The sequence below is a fragment of the Centruroides vittatus genome, unplaced genomic scaffold, assembly GCF_030686945.1.
Source record: "Centruroides vittatus isolate TY-2023 unplaced genomic scaffold, ASM3068694v2 contig_455, whole genome shotgun sequence".
In the NCBI taxonomy this organism is placed as follows: Eukaryota; Metazoa; Arthropoda; class Arachnida; order Scorpiones; family Buthidae; genus Centruroides; species Centruroides vittatus.
The window spans coordinates 215,880-226,963 of NW_027122251.1; the positions used below are offsets into that span (position 1 = coordinate 215,880).

The 11,084-nt window shown below is 32.8% G+C and overlaps 2 protein-coding genes across 2 annotated transcripts; one reads left to right on the forward strand and one right to left on the reverse strand.

The window, feature by feature from the left end:
- Positions 1-1,366: 1,366 nt before the first annotated feature.
- LOC136977351 (zinc finger BED domain-containing protein 5-like) lies at positions 1,367-2,725 on the reverse strand. The gene has a single exon (XM_067272811.1). It carries the CDS (start codon positions 2,723-2,725, stop codon positions 1,367-1,369), a length of 1,359 nt encoding a protein of 452 aa, XP_067128912.1.
- A 3,975-nt stretch (positions 2,726-6,700) lies between these two features.
- LOC136977352 (patched domain-containing protein 3-like) lies at positions 6,701-10,691 on the forward strand. Its single transcript, XM_067272812.1, has 2 exons — positions 6,701-7,481; positions 9,421-10,691. The coding sequence occupies exons 1-2, from the start codon at positions 6,701-6,703 to the stop codon at positions 10,689-10,691; spliced, it is 2,052 nt and encodes a 683-aa protein (XP_067128913.1).
- The last annotated feature ends 393 nt before the right edge of the window (positions 10,692-11,084 follow it).

The following is an 11,084-nucleotide window of genomic DNA, read 5'->3' on the forward strand; positions in this document are numbered from 1 at the left end:
ATTTCTGAAATTTCGCAGGGAAGTTCGATTATTGTGGCGATTGATACTGTTAAATTTTTGTAATTAAAGGTTGAGAGGATGGCGAGATAAAGGGGGTCGCGTGTATTTCCTGCAGGGTCAGACTGAATGACGATTTTACTTGTTATCAGCATTTACAATTTCTTAAAATAAAACCCATTCCTACCCCCAAAATTAAGTGTTTCGCCATTTTATAATAGTTAAAAAATTAAAAATTTTAAAAATAAAACATGACACCTAATACCGCCACCAAATGATTCCGGGTAAGTTAAGCAACTCGTTGCTGGATTTTTTTAAACATTGAGTGTTTTTTTTATTGAATGACAGATTATCAATAAGTACAACTTATTTCTCGAATGTTGACAGGGCTGTAACAATGCTCAGTATTGTTACACTAGTGTAGTTAGTTGGTACAGAAAATTTAAAATTGTACTGTTAAAACATTTTGATCGAACTATTTCTGTCTCAATTATTAAAAATTAAGTATGATAACCTTTTTCTCCACTCTTCATAAACTTTCTATGTGTTCTGAATTACAAGTTTTACTTTAGCTGTGATCCGGTGCACTAAGGAAAAATAAAACTGAATTATCTAGAATAGTGTTTCCCAACCTTTTTTTCCTCGCGAACCAAAAGAAAGGTCCGAAAAATTTTGACGAACCCCTATGTAGTCGTTAATGACAGGTAAAAAAAAGCAATAACATTTGATAGAATATATATTTTACATATTGCAGAATAATTGATTATATTAATCGTAAAACATTTAAATAAAACATTAATAAGACTAAAATGATGGCTATAAAAGTTGAAAACAAGATAAATTTAACAAACTGATTCTTATGTTTTACATTTGGAAAAACTCTTAATGGGATATTTGTGGCTGTTTGATAGAACAAAGCAATTCAAAGTTAGGCTCAATATCTGACAATTTCAGTCTTAGATCAGGTTCTGCATTTAACCTGTTTCTGTATTTATCTTTCAGATAAGTATATGTTGAAAATCCTTTCTCGCATAGATATGTTGTGCAAAATGGTAATAGATCTTCAATGGCTTTTTTTGACAGAACCGGATATTCATTTTGTATACTGAGCCAGAAGTCAATTAAAGATTGATCTTTAAAAATTGCTTCTAGAGAACTGCCACAAGATAACTCTGAGTTTTTCTTTTTCCAGTATATTTAGAGAGGTTTCTGAACTTACATTTCCTTGAAATGGATTACGTATCCAGTTGTTTGAGATGGATATATTGCATCTGTTGGGAAAATAGTCATCGAAAGTTAATCGAAGATAGTTCAGATGTTCACATATACTCCTTTTAATGTTTTCGTCAAGTTTAATTGAATTTTCTGATTAAAAAGTGCTGACAGAATAGAAACATCCATACTCATTCATCTGCAGACATTGAATCCAAAAATTGATCTTTTTCAACATAGCCTCAATTCTATCAAGTACACTGAAAATGGTGACACTCTCGCCTTGTAAAGACATACTTAATTCATTCAGTTTACAAAAAATGTCAGCTAAATACGCGAGCTTTTGCAGCCAAAGAACATCGGATATACAAGAAGACAAATGAAACGGATGATCAATAAAAAATGCTTGAACTTCAGACTTCAATTCAAATAAACGCGTCAAAACTTTACCACGGGAAAGCCATCTAACTTCTGTGTGAAGTAGTAAAGAAACGTGGAAACTTCCAAAATCCTCACAAAGCGTACGGAATAGACGGCAATTTGTAGCACGCGATTTTATAAAGTTCACAATTTTTACAGCATCACTTAAAGTAGTAGATAACTCTGCAGGAATACGCTTACATACTAAAGCTTGTCTATGAATACAACAATGAGTCCATTGAATTTTCTCGTTGATCTTCTTCACCCGTGCCACAAAACCAGAAAATTTTCCTGTCATTGATTTTGCACCATCTGTACACACACCCACACAATAAGACCAGCTTATTCCATTCTTTTCAAAATACCCATTGATCATATCGAAAATCGCTTCTCCAGTTGTGTAGGTTTTCAAAGGTTTTGCAAATAGTACATCTTCTTGAACAATATTCGTAAAAAGATATCTAACGTAGACAAGTAAGACTGCGGCATTTGTTACATCCGTCGATTCGTCAAGTTGAATTGCAAAATAATTCAATTTTATTCTTTTTAGAAGTTCGTTCTCCACATAATTAGCCAAGTCATTAATTCTACGCGACACCGTGTTGTTTGATAAGGGAACTAGCTCAATTTTCTTTGCTGCCTTTTCCTCAAGAATACATTTGGCGATATCTTTCGCACATGGTCCAATTAAATTTTCTGCTATTGTATGCGCTTGTCCAGATCTTGCAATTCTATAACTTACTCGAAATGATGCTTCAAGGGCCATTTTACTATCTTCGTTTGAAGTCAAGAAAGAAGAAAGGCTACACTTTTTGATATCTGCTAATTTTCTTTTGAAATATTCAAGAGGTTTATCTTTGTGTGTCGGATGTTTTGTTTCAATATGTCTACGAAGAAGTGATGGTTTTAAACTGCTGTTGGCAAGAACTTCGTTACATATAACACAAAGCGGTTTAGGTTCCAACTCATCCCCAGTAAAATGAAAATCCAATTGTAGATAGTCGCTTTTTCCCTTTTCTATCATCATTTCCTTTGTTTTTCGTCTGGTGAAACTGTACCTTACTACAGCTTTCAGTACTATCATCTCGATTATCATGTCTCGTTTCTAAACGACCCGTTTTTAACCATCGATCCATAATAAAAATAAGCTATAATAATAATTAAATTAATAATTATTAAATCATTTACACGAGAACTTGACAGTCACAGTATCACTATCACTCAAGCTTTACAAGTGCTAAGCCTATGTATGAACGTCGGTTAATACAACACTACTCTCCCAGTTTCCGGTTGTGAACAAGTATCTAATTCTAAAATCTGTAGTAAACTGCCTTAATTTGATATTTATTTCCAATTGTATTGTAAAAAAAAAATATTACATAGAAGGGAAAACTGCTGCAATGATTTCAAATATAAAGCAGAACATGATACTAATCACATTGATAAAATGTTTTAAATATAAATAAATGTTTGTAATAAAAAGATAATAGTATTTGATTACTTGAATAAGAGAAATAAATTATAATGTATAAAATTTGTTGATATAATTTTGAAAAACAAATAAGGAAAAAGAGAAATGAAAATATTAAAATTTATTATAGATTTCTTAACAAACAGGCAGCGAACAATCTGTTTTACAGTGGGTGTGTTCTTTAATTTTTGTGTTTTTGTTTTTTTTTTTGTTTTTGATTTTAATGGCGTTTTAAAAAGATCTGCCATTACAATATTATTTTCGCGAACCCCCTCTACAAACACTGCGAACCCCCAGGGGTTCGCGAACCACCGGTTGGGAATCACTGATCTAGAAGATTTGGCAACCTGTGAACAGCGTGTTTGCTTATTATTATTATTATTATTCCTAATTGATTTAAATATGAAGAAAATTTGCATTACTTTTTACAAGATGTTGGCAATCAGAACTATTAATGAAATGGCGATAGTCGGTGCTTTCATGCTGAAATTTAAATATTAAAAGTGAATTATTAATTAAGACTTTTTCTCTTAGTCGTACATGCTTTTTGATAATGGTGCCTTAATATCTTTGAGGCTACTAACAGTTTAAGTTTTAGAGTTGAGTTGTTAGTAGACTAATATTGCTGTATGATTTTTCACTCTTCAATTCAAAATTTGAATTATATGTCGTAAAATCGTCTTAATCTTGTTAAATTCTTCCAAAAAATTTATGTCGAACGGATTTCGAACGGTAAAAAAGTCAAATATGTTTCTTTTTGTTCTGCTAAACATTCCGTTTTTAAAATTAACCAATTGAAAACTGGATTCTGTTTGGTGTTAGACACGTGAAGAAAACCCAGAGCAGTGCATGGCGGGCAGCCATGCACTGCTCTGGGTTTTCTTCACGTGTAAGGTCAGACACGAACCAATGATCAAACACCAGTGTTCAATAATTTTATTCATTCGACCCCTGCTGGGCTTGATTTGTGTGAATGTATAGAGTCATTTGGGACATACTGTATATTGAAAATATTCATATAATGTTCTATTATTCTCGAATTCATCTACTCTAGTAGCTGAATGTTTACGTTTTTTACTCCGGTATTAAAAAACAGTGTGTGGACGATAGTCTCCAGTAGGGAAGATGTGATAAATTGTTCTCTGGGAATTACTGTTATTGTGTCGGAAGTATTAATCGCATTACATTTTTGAAGATACCATTGTAATCACCACATCAGACATGCACAGCTACGAAATAAGTTTTAATTATAATCCCGAAACAAACAGATATTTTCAGTGGATAGTGTACACGGATAGCTCTAAACAAGAGTGCGGAGTGGGAGCTGATGTGTGCATTCAAAACAACAACAATAAGACAATATATCAGGCCAGATTATAACTTGCTAAACATTGTAGCATTACGCAAAATGAACTATGGGCCACATACAAAGCAATCACGCTACTGGGCAAAGAAGTTATTAAAGTAGCACTATATCTCAGTACTATCCGCAATATCCAATTCAGTTGGATACCAGCTCATAAAGGACATAAAGGAAACAAACTGGCCGATTCTTTGGCCAAAATGGCTGGTACTTTCAAGACGCAGGATACATATACTGTACCAGGTTACCAAAATCAACACTGAAGAATTCCGTACACGAATGGGCACTAATGGCAGGAAGACTGGAATAATTCTACAACGGGGAGACTTTGCCACTGGTTTATTCCCTCTATTATTAAACGCATCAAGGCTAATTACTACGAACCTAGATCCGAAACTACCCAATGTCTAACGGGGCACGGCAATGTTATAGCCTACCTCTACCGCTTTAAGAAGAGAAACACTATTAAATGCCAGTGCGACAATAATAGTGTAGGAGATGCCATACATTTTATATTCCACTGTGAACGATATAAAGATCACATTCCATTCTATAGGGATTGCATTCAAGAAGGACTTAATTGGCTACCGACACTACAAAACATTTTTGATAAGTAAAAGCTCTGGTAGTGTTTTGAAAGGTTTATTGAAAGCACCAGGGCTCTTCTTCCAGACTTCTACAGGAAAGAGAAAAATTCTTGAGAATGAAAACAACAACAGACAAGATGACCAGGAAGACAGTGAAACAGTCTTCCTGGTCATCTTGTCCGGAAAAGTGACGTTATCAGCGATTGATTGACCGTGTAGAATTCTTCTGTACATAGTGTTGTCTAGTATTAGTTTAGTTTTAGATTCTAGATTTCAATAAAAAGTATTTCCATTAATATGTACTCATTTCAGTTATATATGTTCGGCATGTTAACTTATCAATTGTAAGGGAACTTGTAAATAACGTAAACACTTACCTTTTCTGCGAATAGAAATTGTAATCAGTATTATTATATCATAGTAAGCTAATATTTACATTCTCTGCGTATTAAAATCGTAATCAGTTTTTAATATTATTGTAACCTTGCAGTGATCAAGGTTATTATCTACCTACCCATAAGTGATGGGTTTTGAATTCAACTATAACCGGACCATTTCTTGTAATTGATAATATCGTATAACGGTTTTGTCAACTATTGTAACTTGAATTATTAATAATTTCCGATGCAGCGCTCTGAAGTCCTAAGAACTTTTTCACCTTTACTTTTCCCCCTTTTCTTTTATGCTTCTCCCTTCAGAACCTTTCCTTCAACCTTTTCTTCACCCCTTTTTCTTCCTAATAGGCTAAGTTTGCAAAAGCAAGCAGCCCCTCCTTCTTTATTAGAGATTAGAGAGAGAGAGTATTAAAAAACAATGCTGCTAACTAACTATTCATCTTTATTCTTTCAATATTTATTTATTTATTTATTATTGAGCTGTAATTTAAAAAAATTGTAGACCTATAAATGCTATCTGTCGCCCGGCTGTCTGTCCTTCCTCATTCTCGAGAACGGTGTGAGATAGATGAAAGTAAAGACAAGAGTTGGAAGACGTTAGTACAGAAGGTCCCAATTAACTATGTACGAACGTCGGTAGAAATTGGAATTCGATTGTAATTTTTTGTAACGCCATGCATTAAATTTAATAACATTTTCTTCGCTTTCTATTAAAAATATAAATATTATAAAAAAATTCTAGATTTGTAACAAGAAAATATACTTATGTAAATAGTATTGTTTAAAATAAAAACACAAAAGATAATTATATTATCAAAATGAAAGAATATTTATAGGATAGATTAATTCCAATATTTAATTTACATCGCCACTAATGTAAACTCTATGAAGTGACAGTACAATGAATGTTATGACAGTAATGTAATATACATATTAATTTTATTTCTTACAGTGTTTCAGAAGCCTGTCTGCACCAATAGGAAGAATAATCTAGAAAACCAGGAAACAGAATTATACGATTTAGTAATATTACGGAATAATGAGAAAAACTTGTATAAGTGACTCCTTAGCTTATCTATTTGAGAAATTGGGAAGAACTATCGCAAGACATCCTCTATATTTTATTATAACTGCGATTACTATAACAGCTTTATTTTCTGCTGGAACATTTAATCTTATAACGATAGACAATATTGACTATTTATTAAATTCCGACAGAGGAAAAGTCTTTACAGATAAACAATTCATTGATAAGATGTTTCCCATGAACACTTCCAAATTTTACGACGCTTTCAGAATGACGCAACGTCCTCAATCACCAATGATTTACGTCAAGAAAAAATTCGGAGACAATTTGTTAAAGATGCAGAGTTTACTGGAAATAAAACACTTAGATGAAATTATCAGGAACATAACGACTATGGTAGATGGAAGGATGATCAATTATAGTATGGTCTGTGGAGTAGTCAACGAGAAATGCTTTGATAATCCAATAATAAATGTGTTACCACAGATGGACGATCTACTTTCCGGAAGAAGAAAATTAAAATTTCCAGTTGAAATCGATCCGGTTACTTACACATCTCGCTTGTGGGTAATGAATTTGGGAGGTGTAAAACATAACGATGAAGGAGACGTGACAGAAGCGAAAGTTATAAGATTAATTTATGCTGTTGATGAATCTAATTCGTCTAAAACAGAATGGATTCGAGAATGGCGGAAAGCATTTTTGTGGAATGTCAACAAACTGAAATTTCATTCGATTGAGATATATCCTTGCCCATTTCTAGCAACTGAATTAGACATAAAAACACTTGTTGACAAAATAACACCATTGATAAGCGTTGCAATTGTTGTAGTTACTTTGTTCTGCGTGATGACTTATATGACAAACAGTTGGGTAAGGAGTAAACCATGGATGGGATTTGCTGCTACTGTTTCTGCTGGATTAGCAGTTGTTTCGTCATTTGGACTGATGGGTGCGTTTGGAATACAAAATATTAGCTATAACATTACTTTACCTTTTTTAATATTTGGTAAGTAAAAGTTCTTCAAATATACAGAGTGTACGTGAAAGAGAGATCTATTGTACAAATTCAAAACACAAAAACTAAACGCTCAACTGAAACGCGGTTTGTGGTAAATGAAAGAATATTTCAGAAAAGTTTTTTATTGCAAATTTTTATAATGGTAAATTGAAAATGGTGATAACACAGAAAAGAACATATACAGTATTGTGGTTAGCTGGTACAGAATCGATATAACTGTGCAGAGAATGTATCACTAGGAGTACGCAAAGCCAACGTTGAGTGTCCTTCAATTACGCATAAATGCAAAAATTTAGAGACACAAATAGTGTGGTCAGAATTCGAAAGATTCCGGTTTCCCCACGACATCAAATTAGTCTGTGGAATAGTTTAGAAAAACGTTCTATTGAAGGTCAATTGGAGGTGTTTTATTGAGTATGAACCGAAGTTTCTTCTTCTTAATTTTACCTTCTGTTATTTTTGACTATTGGGACTTGTTTTAGAGCCGAACCTTTTATACGTAATGCTTAAAACGGAGAAAACACTATGTAGATTCATTAATTCATTTTATTTTCCTCAAATGCATTTCGAACCACATTGCTTCACCAGTAGGGACTTTTCTAGTCATTCTTTCATTTACCTCAAACAATATTTCAATGCACCGCTTCATATTTATGTTTGTATAATAATAAAAATGTTTGATACACTATATTTAGCATATTTTTTATTTGTTTTTCTTTTCATTTATTAAAATATTAAAAAGAATAATTTCATTTCATTTGCAGCTACCGAGATAGATGATGCCTTTGTGATAATAGCAAACTGGAGAATTACCAATGTCCACGATAAGGTAGAAGAGCGAATGGCGAAAACATATTCAAAATCCGCACTTTCTATAACTATAACAACTATAACAAATATTTTATCTTTCTGCATTGCGATGACCACAGAATTCCCCGGTGTACGGTTTTTCTCTTACTATGCTACTACTTGTGTATGCTTTGCATATTTGTATCAGATCACGTTCTTTGGAGCGTGCCTAGCTCTCAGTGGATACAGAGAAGAAAGAGATCTTAACCCCTTCACATTTAAAACTGTAAAAGGTAAAAATTAACTTTTTAATTTAAAGCCATCTGTACTCTCTCTTAGGAAAAAAAAAAAAAAAACTAATTTACTGTATATACGTTTGACAAATATAGCTAAATAATATGTTAAACGTAGCTATCTTATTATAGTCTTTACTTATTTAAATACATGGTGGCTCAGCATGATATTAAGCATGAAGATATTGATAGATATTGAAGAAATTATAAAGTGTATTGACGTAGCATACATATTACAGCTTGACCATTGATAATCCGACGCTTTTGTAATCCGACGTGCTCAGTAGTCCGACGCACCAACCGTCAAAGTCACCGTAGTCCCCGTCCCGTTACGTGTATGCTTGCACAGAAGAATGTCGCGACATGAATCTTCCCACTCAATTCTTACACGATGACACATGTTTGTTGTGTTTTCCGTGAGCAGTTCTGTACGTACTGTATTATTTATGCCTATACATACTCATAAAATGTAAGAATATTGTAGGCTACTGCTAGCAAAACAATGCCAAATATATAATTACTTTCGGTAATCCGGACACTTTTGGTAATCCGACACCACTTTGGTCCCATACCTGTCAGATTATCAAGGGTCAGCTGTATTTATTATTATTGTTTGTGAGTTACTAACTTTCGGCTATATTTCTTAAACTACTGAGAATAATACCTATGTACTGTACATATAGTTTTTACATAAAGTGACACACAATATTGTTTCTTTCTCCATCTGACTTACCTTGTTTATATCAAAACCAATTAAATAAAAGTTACTACAGTGATTGTACTAACATTTAAATAATTTGTTATAATTGTTAACGTTTGTAATTAATCTGTTTTACCATTTTCAGAATACTCCAGCGAATCCAGATCGAAGCAGAAAAGTGAACTCATATTTATGAAATTCTTTAGAGATAAACTGGCTGAATTTATTTCTCAACCTGTAATCAAAGCTATGATTATACTTCTGTACATAATTAATCTCGTAATAGGTAGTTGGGGTGTAACATTTTTAAAAGAAGGAGTAAACCTATTTACACTCTATCCAAAACATTCAAAGATAACAAAAGGATATCATATATTTTATGACGACTTCACAGAATTTACGTTTCCTCTCCAGATTGTCATTAATAAAACATTAGATTATTCCGACACAGAGGTTCAGAGATCTATTGATAACATAATGATGAAATTTCAATCTCATCCAAATGTCGCTGGTTCAGAACTTGAGATTTCCTGGTTAAAATACTATAAACAGTTCCAGAATCATCCAATATCCAGGCTTACAATGAGGGGTTACGACGTGACACGAAAACAAGATTTCATTGACGGACTTCGCAATGTCTTCTTGAGAATTGGAGCAGCAAAGCAATTTTCAAGTGACATAAATTTTAATAATAATTTCACAGATATTATACGAAGTCGATTTTTCGTAGTGACAAAGAATATTTACCATGGTGAAATTGAAACTAAAGTCATTAACGATATGTGGAAAATTGCAGAAGAAATCGAATTACCCGTTATTGTGCATTCCTACTTTTCTCCTTTGGTGGAACAAGGTCTTATTACTAAACGAGTTACTCTCCAATTATTCTGGTTAACAGCTCTATTAATATTTATTGTATTTATTGCATTTGTTCCGAATTTCGTTTGCGCATTAACTGTTGCAATTGCGGTTGTTTCAATAATCGTAGAAACCGTTGGATACATGTCTTTCTGGGGTGTTAATCTTGACGTCATTTCCATGATGATTATAATCCTTTGTAACGGATTTTGTGTTAATTATCCGACTCACATGTGTTATGCTTTTCTGACTTCATCACACTCTGAAGCAAAAGCGAAGTTGAAAGAATCACTTTATCACGTCGGTTTTCCCATACTGCAAGGTTCCATGTCCACAATTGTTGTATTACTAGTATTTCTGCATATTAATATGTACGTATATAGAACATTTGTGAAAATTATTGTTCTTATATCTCTAGAAACGTTATTCCATGCTGTGTTTGTCATTCCTGTGTTTCTTAGTATAATCCCTGTTCCATCTGAAAATAAAAATACGAATAATCGTTCTGTAACTGAGTATGTTGTCTGTAATAGTGAGTTGCATGAAATGAATAAATAAATATTTGTTATTTTTTAAATATTTATTAATACTAATAAATATATATCATCATATAACTTCCGAATTTCCTATCTAGTACATTATTTTATGCCGTAACTCTTTCACTTGAAAATGAAAACGTAAACAAGGTAAGTTTGATTTCCTTTTGCTACTAAGTATTTAAATGTACTGTACAATGTCAAACATTAATAAATACAAATTACACTATAGTAATCAGATTTAAATCATTATAAGCAGGATTAGCTACAGTCACAGTGCCTTCAGCAGACGTTACTATTTTCTAATTACAATTTAAAAATTACACATTAATTTATAAACAAGTTTTTAAATAAGGAGGGGCGTTGTGCTGAGGATGGGCATTTGCCCGAAATGCTCGTTTGTAGTTGCATGCAA